Source organism: Crocodylus siamensis, chromosome 8, assembly GCF_052110815.1.
Source record: "Crocodylus siamensis isolate JL-2025a chromosome 8, ASM5211081v1, whole genome shotgun sequence".
NCBI lineage: Eukaryota > Metazoa > Chordata > Crocodylia > Crocodylidae > Crocodylus > Crocodylus siamensis.
In genome coordinates, this window is record NC_143402.1 from 54,818,831 (window position 1) to 54,832,381 (window position 13,551).

General features: G+C 53.4%; 1 protein-coding gene across 4 annotated transcripts in view; it reads right to left on the reverse strand.

The window, feature by feature from the left end:
* Positions 1-13,147, reverse strand: part of MAP2K7 (mitogen-activated protein kinase kinase 7) — a 34,052-nt gene extending 20,905 nt beyond the window's left edge. For 2 of the 4 annotated variants that reach the window (XM_090059924.1, XM_090059927.1), the window contains exons 1-2: positions 12,559-13,147; positions 1,874-1,921 (exon numbers count right to left, since the gene is read on the reverse strand). In XM_090059924.1, coding sequence (XP_089916050.1) covers positions 1,874-1,921; positions 12,559-12,682 — 172 coding nt within the window. In that variant the 5' untranslated portion in view covers positions 12,683-13,147. The remainder of the gene's footprint in view (positions 1-1,873; positions 1,922-12,558) is intronic. The other 2 variants (XM_090059928.1, XM_090059925.1) reach the window with 2 other exon arrangements.
* Positions 13,148-13,551: the final 404 nt, after the last annotated feature.

The window sequence follows — 13,551 nt, forward strand, 5'->3', positions numbered from 1 at the left end:
CCTAATACCATATTTTCTTAGATGTAACACACACATCCCCCCTTAAAACAGCTGTTGGAAACTGACTTGTATTATATACAAAGAAACACAATAAGAGCAGTTGCTGCTGCTTATGCTTCTGTGGGATGAAAACAAAAATACCTGTGCCCACAGCAGGAAGCAGAACATGGTTGCTCCTCATGGCTGCTACTCAGGCCCCTGCTACACATTACATATACTGAGCACCTAACTGGTGAATCATGCAGTATATTTAGACTGGGCACAGGTGCAAAGTCATTACCACACCATAAAAATGGCCATCCAGCTACAAAGTTAATGCCTTAAAATGTGTAACAACTTTATAGCTGGTTTCTAGCCAGCGTGAATTTAAATGTATAGCAGGGCCCCAAATGACTTTGAGCAACGATCTGCTTTTAGTCATTTCACCTTTCAAAAACAAGTGGTAAAACTTATTCTGGGCACCCTGTAGGTGAGAAATTATGGTATTTGTGCTACAGACAGTTTTTAAGGGAGAATCTATTTTGGGGTTGGTGGGGAGAGAGACCCAGCAACCTGGATGGGTGCTGTGCATAGGCAGACCTTCATAAGGGAATTGAGGCCCTCTAGATTGGAGATCAGGAAAACCTTCTTCCATGTTACAGCAGGGAGGCAGTGGAACAGATGCCCAGGGCAGCTGCGGCCTATCCATCACTGGAGGGTTCAAGGAGAGGTTGAACAGGCACTGGTCAGAAATGACCTAGGTGTACCGATGTCCATGTTCTACTCTGGGGATCTTTCAGGCTTTGCTAAGTGTCACATGGGGCTGGAGGGAAATCTGCCCCCATTGATACTATGAAGGAGGTTTAAAACACCCTGACACTTAAAGGCACTGGTTGTTGGCTACAGCCCAGGCTGGGGATGGCAGCTGTGCCGAAGCTCCTGCTGGAACTCAATCCTGGAAGTTCCTGGCTAGAGGGTCTTGCCTCTCTGCACAGGCAAAGATTGATGCCAGATTTGGGGTCAGGAAGGAATTTTACCTCACGGTCAGATTGGTACAGACTGCAGGAGGTTGCCTCCCTCTGTAACAGAGGCCCAGCACGTACCTGGGATCTCTTGAGCATACATTAACAACTTTTTACAGCAGCAGGACATTGGCCACCGTGGTCCCCCTTCTTTTCCTGTGGTGGGGTCGGGTGTGATATCTGGTGCTATGTCAGGATTAACAGAAGTTTTATGAAAAGGTTACATGATGGATTTGTCTGGGATGGTTTGGACAGGGTTGATCCTGCCTCAGGCAAGGGGCTGGACTAGATATGACTTCTAGAAGCCCCTTCCAGACCCTCTTTTCTAAGAATTCCTTCAAGGACATGCTGTATGTGAGGAAATATGGTAGTTCCTCCTGCTACTGACCACCCATCTTCTCTCCCCAGAGCTCTATTCAGGGCTGTATCTCGGTCTCCCTTGGAAACCCAACCACACCCAATCTTCCTAAACTCCAGGGAACTCTGGGACCCCTTCCCCCTGCCCTCTAGCTCTCAACCCATTACCTTTGCCCCTCCCTAAGCTCCCATGTGACACAGGATCCTTCCAGCCCTGAACCAGCCAGCAGCATCATTGTGTTCCACCCCAGAAGCAGTGCACCTGGGTAGTGGACAAGAAGGAGACTCCCCTGCCTCCAGGAAGTACTTTGAGGGGCTCGTGAAGGAAAGGAATGAGATGGCAATGGGCAACCTACACAGGACACCCCCCAGCCTGTGGTAGATCAGTGTGGACTGATGGATGGAAGAGACATGGCAGAAAGGAGGCACAGACAGACAGACAGAGGGGCGGTGGGGGGGGGAGGTGAGGCGAGAGGACGCGGGGGGGTGGGGGGGATGAGAAAACGTCATGATACCTGCTCGCTGGGATGGAGCGGGAGCGGGGCTTAGAGTGATCACAATAACTGGACGGGAGGAAGGAAGAAAAGAACCATGAACGCGGCACGACCTGGAGCTGCCCTGGGTGCCCCAGGGGCAAATAAATTGTATGGGGGGGAAGGGAGAATGGGGGGGCAGGGGGGACTGGGGAGGGAATGGGGGGGGGAGGGGAAGAACCACAGAGCCCTGGGAAGGGGGAGGTTGCAGCTGCCCCACCATGCCTGTGCTAGACCTGAGGCCCCACACCCCCATCAACTGAACTCCACCCTCCCAATGCCCCAGCCTTGCTCCGCCCAAGGACCTGTCACCTACCCCAGTTCAACTGGACTTCAACCCTGATGCCCTAGCCTTGCCCCCCTGCAACACACTGGCCCCAAGCCTCCAACACAGGCTTTGCCGCCAGTCCCTTCCCCAATATCCTGGTGGCTTCACCTACCCCCCAACTCCAGCCCCTACCCCTCAATCCCTCCACTGCCATGACTACTCCTTTCTGATATCCCACCTGCCCCCTTTCAGCACTATGGTCCCCCCAACCCCACCCATACATTCCTTCCAACACTTTGGCCCCTCTCCCTTTCAAGCTCCCAGGCCCACCCCCGGGACATGCTGGCCCCAACCCGGACACCTCAACCCCTCCCACATGCATTCCAATACCCCACACAGCTCTACCTGCCCTAACAAATGGCAAGGTAAGGCCCAGGATATGCCTCTGCCCAGCATCCCCTCTAAGCTATGCGGTGTGTGCAGTCATGATCATGCTGTGCTGCCAGGCACGCCTGTGCGACCCTGCGTGCCACAGAAGGAATGCTGCCCCTTCCCCAACTGGGCCTAGATTTTATCACTTGATTCTCGTCCCCCCCAGATAACACTCCTCCAGCACCGCATGGCACTAACATGTATCCCCAACCCCAGTCTGACACCTCCCCCACACCCCTCCTCCCCCTGCCCATCTCTAGCTTGGCCCAAAGCCACCGAGATCAGCACAGGGGCTTAGGCTGCTCTACTGATCATTCCCCATTCACATCAGCACTGATCCCCAGGCCCTGCAAGCCCATGATGCCTCAGTTTCCCCAGACTGCATCCTGCCACTTTTCCCAAGCCCTGCTGAGGCTAGATACAAGTCACAGTGCCCCACAGCCTGATGGCTCACATTTCTCCACCCAGGTCACAGTAGTTTCTAGCCACAGCACCAGCTTCTCACTCCCCCACCCCATCCAGGATCAACTGTTCTTTTGGATCTCCCAAGATCACTCCATCTAGATTGGGGGGGAGGGGACAGGGACGGACATACGACTGTTTCCTGACCTTAGGCATGCCATAAATTAAGTCCTAAGCCCTAAACCCTTCCAGAGTGCTACTGTGATCTGCTGCTCTGCTTTCTGTTCCCTGCCAAGTGCTCCCTGCCCCACACCTGTTCTGCTTCCTGTTCCCTGCCCTGTACCCCCTGCCTCCTCCCTGATCTACTATAAGCACGTTATCCACCCCTGTGCTTTGGATCCTTTATTCTCAGACAGGCTGCTGCCAGGGGAGGTGGGGGGGTGGCTGGGGTGACTAAGATACCCATTGCTGACATACTGGGCAGAGACACTGTCTCCAGCCACTGTGCAGTGAGAAGCCAGCGCTCAATCAGGCCCTAACATGGAACTGATTACCACCGCCGCCTCCCCACAACAACTAGGGCCACACCAAATACTATCCCCAGAACCCCTCACTACTCTCAGGAGCTTGGTGGGTGTCAGAGGACCTGATAGATGAAGAAGGGCAACAAGGACAGAGCAGACCAGGTGGGGCCAGCGATACAGTTGCACCCCTCTGATCCCTGCTCTATAGAAACCAACCGCCTGGGAAAAGCAGTGGCAGCAGCAAAGGAGTCAGTTAACTCCATGAATTTTTATCATGCCCCAATTCCTGATAATCTCTTTGCTCCACAGGCATTAATGACCTCCTCTATTTTTTTTTAACAGTTTTAATGTCCCTCTATTCAAACCATTCTTTCTTCTGCAATGTCACTGTCTGTTATCCAGTCCTGGTCATGTCCCTCTCCTATTTCCCAGCCCTGCAGCCTGTTTTTAAGCTCTAGCTAAAAGCCTTCACACAAGTGTGGTCAGATTAACTCTGGAATAAAAGTGACTAGTAGCATATGAGTGATACTGTAGCCATGATGGTCCAGAAAATATCCAAGAGGCAAAAGTTTCTTAGGGTAATCTTTTCTATTGAATTAACTACATAGTTGGGATAAAGTTAGACAAGCTTTCAAATGCAAGGCATTCACGTGAGACCTCAGGAAGACTGCCATATATTTGAAATTCTGTCTAACTTTATTCCAGTTGCATAGTTGGTCCAATAAAAGAAATCAGTGTAAAAAAAACCCCTTGCCTCTCCTACAGAAGTGAATGATAACAAAGTATCAGAGACGTTACCAAGACGCTCAAGAAGACTAGATTTTGCTGCATGAATCTGAATGAGGCAGACTGAATTATTATGACTTTAAAATTAATGACACTAGCTTTTACTATTTTCTATCTAGTTTCTATTGTTTTTTTATAATTAATATAGAACCTAGCAAATCAGTGCATATTCCAAGACAGTAGCATGTGTTTTTTGCTTTAATCTTATACTGAATGCCAAATGCCATACTGTAAGCCCAACTCATTAGTAAAATTTCCAGTGTCATGTTGTATATACTAATGCAGCACATCATCTGCACCCCCTTTTCAAAATCCTAGATTTGTCCATGAGAAAGGACATCAGCTATTAGCTCCACAGACACTCCAGCTCAGAGCTGCCCACCCAAGGGGGTAAAACAGAACCCCACCAAATGTGACTCTGGGTCCTGAAGCACCGGCCAGAGATCCCATCCTTGTGTGGGGATCATCAGGGGCTGGATTGGGTTATAACCAACACCGCCTTGGCAAAAAGACTGCATAAATTGCATGTGACCAAGCTGCCTGATAATTAAAGGGTAAACCCTTCCAGACGTTGAAATCAGAATGCACCCGACAGGACAGATCAGTGAGGTCCTGACTCCAAAGGCCATCATCTGGTCTGGTTTTGCAGCCATTCTGCAGGGCAAGGAGAGCTGGGAGCTGATGCAGGAAGTAGGTGAAGCTGCAAGTCAGGAAGGCTGGCAGGGCCCTCCTCAAGAGACCCATCCATCCTACTCACAAATGCTTCCAGTCATGGAGATTCCTCAGCCCCGAGGGGATCAGTACAGGCACTAACCACCCCCAAGAGCCAGGAAGCCCGGTCTCACCTCATTGCAATCTCCCTTGTTACAATATAAGGCCAGGTACCACATTTCCCAACATACCACACACCCATAAGTAAGACCAACATCTTATTTTGGGGAAAGCAGAATGAAGAAAATAAAGAATGTTTCAAGAGTGACAGCTGCAAAGGAGGGATGCAAGCTCATCTTCAGCTCGCTCCCCTACCCCACTTTTCCTGTTCAGCCAAAAGCTGAAGTGCTAGCTGCTCCTGAAGCCTGGTCTCCACAGGTAGAATGACAATTCTGAAAAGACCTAAAACCAGTCTGTTGGGCTGTGAAATGGGAAGAGAGAGACCAGAAGCAGTAAGCCACATTGCCAGAATAATTCACAGCTGGAATATCAAGATCATTAAAAAGGAGAGAGGGATGTTAACACCTTGGAAGCCCCCACCAGCTGGAGCAGGAATGAGAGGTGGGTGTGGGGCCTCAATTCAGGACAGAACATCAACTTTCCTAATCAATACATATACCCCAAATTTGGAAGGATAACTCTTGGAAGAAAGGTGTGCAAGTTATATGAGTAAACATGGTAATTCCCCTCCCCCACTGCCCAGCATTCCCTCTAAGCTGTAGTTGCGCAGGCATGCCTGACAGTGCAGCATGAGCAGGCCTGCACGGCCGCACACATTGCACAGCTTAGAGGGAATACTGCCCCCCACCCCCCAAACAATGGATCCCAGTTTCTTGATTAAGGCCATTTCAAATTCTCCCTCCACCTTCTCTTCTCCAAGCCCCATTCAAATTTTGGGTCATCCAATCTTCTGCCTCTCTTCCGCAGACTCTTTTATGAGATCAATTGTGACCCCTGATCAGGACAGGGCCACATTAGGCCACCAGTTCAGTCAAAAGCAGCCCCAGACCTCAGATGTCTCCAACTCTCACAGCAGCAATCCTCTGGCAGGGTGATGCAGCAGTCCAGGATGCTTTGAGAACACTTTCAAAGTGCCTGTAATATTAGCCCGATTGGCATGCAAACTTTGACTCAATTCACAAGATCAGTCCAGAGATTTCCAACAGGAATCCAGAGCGTCCAGATGCTCCTGCCCTGCTCTGGGCTTGCTGAGTTCCTTGCATCAGGACAGAAGAGCTCTAGAATTTTTCCCACGGAGAGAAAGCCACAGACAGGTGTGTTTTCCAAGGGGGACCTGAAGTCTAACAAGTTTGAGAACAACCATCGTGGCAACCAAGACACAGGCCCCTTCCTTTGAGGCTCAGGAAGACTGATGTTGGAGCCTTCTTAAAGCAGGGAGAAATCCCCAGGTACTGCAAGGGGACTGCACTGAATTTGATGGAGCAGGTTTAAAATGAGGCAGAGGAAGGACTTTAGCAGAGCAGCACATCAGCAATGGGTGAAATCTGTTGCCAGGGCAGACAGAAACTGATAAAGATTCTGGCTGATGGGAGAGGAGATACAATGTCCCCAGGGATCAGAGGACAGGATGGAGGCCAGGCACTAGGATAGTTGAATTCAGATCCTTGTATCAGCCACCTGAGAAATTGTGGAATGAACCAGAGAGCCGAGTCAGCTCTCCACAACCTCTCAGCAGCTTCATTGGCAGGAAACAAGAGCAGGGGGAGACCCTCCTCCACCTTTAGATAAGGCTGATCCTGCTTCAGACAGGGGGTGGACTAGATGTGACCTCTAGAGACCCTTTCCAGACCCACTTCGCTAGGATTTTATGACCCAAGATCTTGGATGCCAACTCTATGACCTTCAGCCACCCAATTTCACTTTTTCTTGCCAGTCCTATGCTAATTTCCCTGCTCACATGGCTGAAAAGAAGGGGATTCCCAAGGTGGGGCAACATTTGTTTGCCTTGATTTAAAAGGCAAAGAACAACAGATCCTGGGTGGGGGGGTTAGATCACAAGCACAATACAAAGTTCTGGGCTGATATCATCAGGATGTCAGCAGAAGAGTCTAATGGATGCTTGATGCCCACTGAATATCAATTTCCCAGTGTTTTACCCTAATGGATCACATCAGCTTTGGGCTCAGGGTCCTGGGGATTCCCTCCAGGCCTCAAGACATCTGGATTCTATCCCCAACTCTGATATCCTGAGGAATCTCAGGACGTGGCATTTCTCCTTCTCTGCCTCTTCTTTCCCTTCCACTCCTCCTCCTTCCTAGAACATAAAGCCTCTGGGGTTAGGAGTGCATGGATTTACAAAGCCTTAGCCCCTGCAAGCTGCCCCCTCTGGGAAAAGGAACTGGTTTCTTCCCTGATGCAACTGTAAGAGGAGCAGAGGCTTAAACACTCATTCACCTGTTACTGCCTTGACTGACCACTTAGGTCTGTGATTCTTAACTAGGTGCCACAGCATTCTGGGGTGACCCAAGTTCCTTCCAAGGATGCTGCGTGATGCCATGCAATGTCAGCGCTGTCAAGCATGCAGACATGGCTCTCATGACAAACCCAAAGATTTTTGACAGGAAGCTACAGGGCTCAAACCCTTCTGCCTTGCTGGGAGCTGGGCGAGTTTCGCAATAGACAAATTGCTCCAGGATGTTTCTGTAGTCAAGAAACAAATGAAAACCAAGAGCTGGCATTTTCCAAGCGGGCCACAAGTCTATTGGAGGAGAGGGGGGCCAAGTCTGGAAATGTTGACAGCCACTGGCTTAGGTCTTATGTTCAGCTCCGCTCAGACACAGAACAGCCATTTGATCAATTTCACCTGCCACTAGTCCATTTTGCTTGCCTTTCATAGTTTCATAGTAGCTAGAGTCGGAAGGGACCTAGGAAGATCATCTAGTCCGACCCCCTGCCTTGGCAGGAAAGAGCACCGGGGTCAGATGACCCCGGCACGGTGCTCATCTAACTTCCTTTTAAAAATCCCTAGGCTAGGAGCCTGCACCACTTCCCCTGGAAGCCGGTTCCAGGCCCTAGCCGCCCTGACTGTGAAGTAGCGCCTCCTAATATCTAATCTAAACCTACCCTCCGCCAGCTTGTGACCGTTATTCCTGGTCACTCCTGGCAGCGCACGGGGGAACAGGGACTCCCCCAATACCTGCTGATCCCCCCTGACCAGTTTGTAGCAGGCCACAAGGTCCCCCCTTAACCTTCTCTTGTGGAGGCTAAACAGGTTCAGGTCCCGTAGCCTCTCCTCATAAGGCCTGCCCTGCTGACCCCTGTCAATTTCACTTGCCACCAGCCAGAGGCTGGTTGAATTCACTTGCTGGCCACAGATTTCACTAGCCTTGGGCTGGAACCTGGCCTATTTCACTTTCCACCAGTCAATTTTGCTTGCCTTGGACTGGAGGTTGCTCAGTTTCAGTTGCCATATCAATTTCACTCATTACAAACAGGGTTTTGTGCTCCAGCCATAGCTGGTTTCAAGCACTTCAGAGCAGCAGCTATTTGTTTGCGTTATAATAAAACCATCATTGCACTGAGGATGAGGCAGGGATCACACACCCCCACCCCACCCTGATCAGATGGGCCTGGACTTGGGGGGCCTTTACCTGCCTCCACAGCTGGGGATAGGACCCTGCCTGGGAGCTCTGGAGCAGGATTTCAACTCATGCCCTCCTGGGCAAGGCACAGGGCAGATCAGGGGATGTTGGATATTTCAGGCCTAAGAGGGCTATTAGGCAAAAGAGCTGGGGGACTGGGCTGGGTCAGACAGGGCTTAGCCTGTCTAGGGCAGGAGTCTGGGCTGCAGCAGACCCGCCAGCCTGGTTTTGCTCCCATTGTCTGCGGCCTTCCCTCTATCTATATGCTAGGCTCCTCCCAGGACTCAGGGACTGTCCTCAGGTTCACAGTGATTTGTACCAGGTCCACACATCATGAATCCAAATTTGGGCAGGGGGAGGGGGCAGGGCGCTTCTTCCTTCCTCTCCAGGTCCTTCATAACAGCTTTGCTGGTCTCTTCAACTGTAGTCAGAACTCTTACCAGGCCCAGGCTCTAAAAAAGCTGGATCAAGCCAATCTCTACTGCTCCCAAAGATCCAAGCAGATCCCAGAGTCGGTGAGAAGAAGGATGGCGCTGCAGAGGTGCAAGAAAGGCTGGCTATGATCAGGAATCCTCCTCAGCCTGGCCAGGGGCTCCGAGCAGGCTGGATCCAGCTGATCCCTCCTGCTGCTAAAGATACAAGGAGATCCCAGAGGCAGCAAGATCAAGGATAGGGCTGTGGAGAGGCAGATAAGGTACTGGGCACTTCGGCAGCTATGCTAAAGGATGCCAGTTGCCACTAAATCTAGGAGGAAATCCAGGTACATCAGGGCTGAGAGATGCTCACATACAACCTGCTGCACATCACCCTGTATCAGGACACTCCAGCTCCATCCCCTGCCATATGGCCCAGTCCATATAGGCTTTCCAGAACTCAGCCCTCATGCTTCGACTTGCCACCAGCCAGCCAGGGGACCCAATGCATTCATCGCAGGTACCAGGGTTTGGCTATGCTGGGGCTAGATCTCAAAGGCAGCAAGGGAAGAGCTGCTACAGACATCACAAGGGTTTCCCCTCTCTTCCTCAGCAGTGCTGAGCTGGGCGTGGTGATGGGCTGTGCCAATGCTCCTGCTGGGACTCCACCCCAGATGGTCCTGCCCTCCCTCTCAGGCACAGCAAAACATTGCACGAGGGTCAGGAAAGAATCTCCCCTCCTGCTCAGATCAGCATGGACTTGAAAGGGAACCCCCCCACCTCCCTTCCCTCCCCACCTCTGCAGCAGAACAGCCTCTGCCTGTGGTCTCGCCAGGGCACTGAGCTCCCTCAGCAGTCTTCAGCCCCTGCCAGTCCTCAGCTACCACTGGACACATTCAGGGACTCTGGGCAACTGGGGGAAAACAGGGCTGGTTGTTGGGCCACAGGACTATTGTGGGATACACTTCAGAGCAGGATGTTTCTGTGGGGGGCTGGACAGGGTTGATGCTGCCTGGAGCAGGGAATGGACTAACTAGGACCCCTTCTTCCCCAGGCCCTGGCCACACTGGGATTCTGTGAGGTTAAGAAGGATCCAGGGTCCCTTGAGCTGGGGACAGAAATGCCCCTGGAGCAGTGATGGGCCAAGGGACAGATTGGGAGCTGGCTGCAGCCACAAGGCAGCAATGGTCAGGAAGCAGAGAGCAGCTATGTGACAGCAGGCACTGAGTGGGTCACAAAACAGCCCCACCCTCTCCTCCATCCACTGCTTTCCTTTCCCCTCCCTGCCTCCTGCCCCAACTGCTGCTCTGCTTCCAGCTCTCTGCTCCATCATCTTGTAGTACCCAGCCAGGCCTCTGCCCTCACCTCAGTCCCCTGCACATCCTGGGAGCAGCTGCGGGCAAACTGACAGCACAGCACAATCCCCTGTGAACTATTCCCACCACCCTGCCCATGCCCTGGGCTCCCAGCCCCTCAGGCTTGGACACTGCCCTCAAAAGACACTGAAGGCAGTATCTGCATTTTGCCCTCAGGGAACTGGTGGTGCAAGGGAAGGTTCAGAGTTGTATAGAGATGGGGGTGGAGCTGGCAACTGAACTACAGTCCTTTACTCCTAGGCTTTATCTCGTGCTATATGACTAGGGTGACCATATGTCCCAGTTTGGCCAGGACAGTCCTGGATTTTGTAAGGTGTCCTGGCTGGTTGACAAAAATTCAAACAAAAGTCCCAGAATCGCAAGGGTGCAGGGCACAGTCCAGTGGCGAAGCAGAACAGCATGATGCACTAGGCAGGCTGCCACCTGGATCAGCCACAAGGGGTGGGGGAAGGGGGGAGAGCACTGCTGTGAGTACAGGCAGCTCACATGTGTGTGCAGCGCTCCTCTGACCATGGCACTCTGTGCAGTCACCTGTGTTGCCCATCTTTAAGGCCAGGTCTGTGCAGCACAGTTCAACCTGCCAAATTCTTTTCTCAGTGTTAAAACTTTCTCTCGGGGAGAATTCAGCAAGGTTAATTTATCTACTGCATAATGCCAGCCTCAGGGGGGTGGGTGATATAGGCAACTACCTAGGGCACCACGGTCAGGGGAACATACACATACCCACACTGTGCCGCCACTGCCCCACCCCGCCAATTCCTGCCCCAGGGAGGAGGAGCGGTATCCAGCCCAGCCCACCTCCTGCATCCAGCTACTGCTGTGGAGTGGGGCCAGACACCTATGGGTGGGGCAGCAGAGTGGTACCTGCTCCAACAGTGCCTGCCTGGTGCACCAGGCCACTCCACTTCCCCACCAAAATGCATCCCACATCTCTGCCTGTGTCTTCAGCAGCACCACTAAATTGGGCAAGAGTGGGGGGACAGTGTTCTGAATTTCCTTTAAAATAACATGATCACCATAGATGACCCGTGTACACTCCCCCACCATTCACCCCCTACAAAATGAGTACAAGAAAGTACACACCACACACACACCATCCCATCCATAAGGCTTTGCACTGGCTCAGAGACCAGGTTAAGGGTCTGGCCTAGGTAATCCTGATTCCCCACCCTCCACACACAAAGATTTAGGGTCTCTCTCTCCCTTCCCCCCAGCCTAGGGACCCACCATTCAGCCTGGATAGGTCAACAGGTCCTTCTGGGGACACAGCCTGCTGCCCAATCAGGACTTTGACTCCTCACATCACACCCCCGGACTGTCTTTCAACCCCCACTGTGTGTGGGGCTGTCCCTGCTACCTTCCCTGCACAGACACTCCAAGCCCCTTGTCCACCTGCTCACAACAACCCCCTATCCTGCTGCAGCAGCTCCCCATGGACCAGAGGATGGACAGATCCTAGTAACTCCCACTGCCCCCCCCAGCCATGATATCCCAAGGCAGGCTGGAGCCTAGGCCTGAACAACCAACATAAGAACAGCAGGAAAAAATCAGACAGAAGGGGCACCCCATCTGCAAGCTCACCTTGTCCCCTAGGACCTCTCCCAAGTCTGACACCATCCAACTCCCCCCAGGTCTGCACCCCTCCGTGCCCCAACCCCCAGAGCCCCAGGGCCCCTCCCTCATCATACCCTCCCTTCCCTCTTCTGACCCCACTGCCAGCTCAGTCAGACCTGGAGTCTTGCCTGCACCTAGTCCATAGTCCTGTCCCATTCCATCCCCTCTCCCACAGGGCCCCTCAGCACCCCCAAAGACAGGGCTGCCTCCCTCTCCACCTCAACACTCTCTTCCTACCCTAGTCTCCCCATCAAGACCCCTAAATCCCCCTCCCAAAACCTTCACCCCCAAAGGGGAGTTGTATCCCCTCCCCCACACCTCACCACCTTCCACCCCTCCCCCCTCCTGGTCCTCCCCAAAGCCCCTCAGCCCCTCCCCCATCTTGACCCTTCCCCAGGTGGGCCCCTCCTCCCACCGCCCTTCACCCCCCCGGGGGGCTCTACCACTCCCCCCAAGGGGCCCCCTCCCCCCGCAAGCCACGCCCCCTCGCCCCTGTCCTTCCCCCTGCCCCAGCCCCGCCCCCCACGCTCCCCCCTTACTGGGCCTCGCCCGGGCCGGGCTGATCTCGAGGTTGAGATCGATGCGCCGCCGGGCCTCGCGGTTCTCCTGCTTGAGCTTGGCCTCTAGGCGGGACAGCTTCTGTTCCAGCGAGGACGCCGCCATCTTCCCCCCGGAGCCAGCGCCGCCGCGCAGCCAGAATACACAAACACCGCACTGCGCAGGCGCTGCATAACCCCGCCGCGCTGCCGTACCCCCTCCCCGAGCTGCTGCACCACACCGCGCAGGCGCCGAATTGGATCGGCCGGGCTCCTATCACGCCGCGCCCCGGTACTGCGTCTGCGCTGGCCGGCCTCAGGCGCAGGCGCGCAGTAACCGTCTCCGCTAGTTTCCCTTTGCCCCGCGCGGCGCAGAGCTGCAAAAGGAAGGGAGGGAGGGCATCTGCGCTGTAGCTCCGTCGGCCGCTCCGTGCGTATGCTCATAGCTCTCCCTGGGCCCCCTCAGTCGGGGCGTCAGAGCGCGTTTGCCCTCTCATGGTTGATCGATGGAGGGGATTGTTAGCCCGCTCGTAATGCCCATGCGCTCCAGTTCTCTTAGGCGGGGCTCAGGACTTAGGGCTCCCCAACCCTCAGGACCGGCTCCACCCAGCCTGGGCTCTGCCCGTGCCCCTCTCCGTCAGTCGGGGGGCGGGGTAGAGCCGACACATCCTCTAGTAAGGCTTAGCCCTCCCCAGTTTCCCCACAATGCTTTGCACTTGGCATCTTCCTCCCCCGTAGCTTCCTACAGTGCTTTGCAGGTGGGAAACAGCATCCCACTGCCCTAGGTCTCTGGCCTTCTCCTCATTCCCACCATCCTCTCACTTTCCTGGCATAACACATGCATTCCCTCCCCTTCCTTTAAAAGCCACTGAGAGTTGGGCTCTATCCTTAGAGGTTTTTATGATCCAGGTAAGCAAAGCCTTGGTTGGGATAATATAGATGGGAATGGTCCTGGTTTGAGCAGGGCCTCCTGAAATGACCTCCTGAAATCTCTTC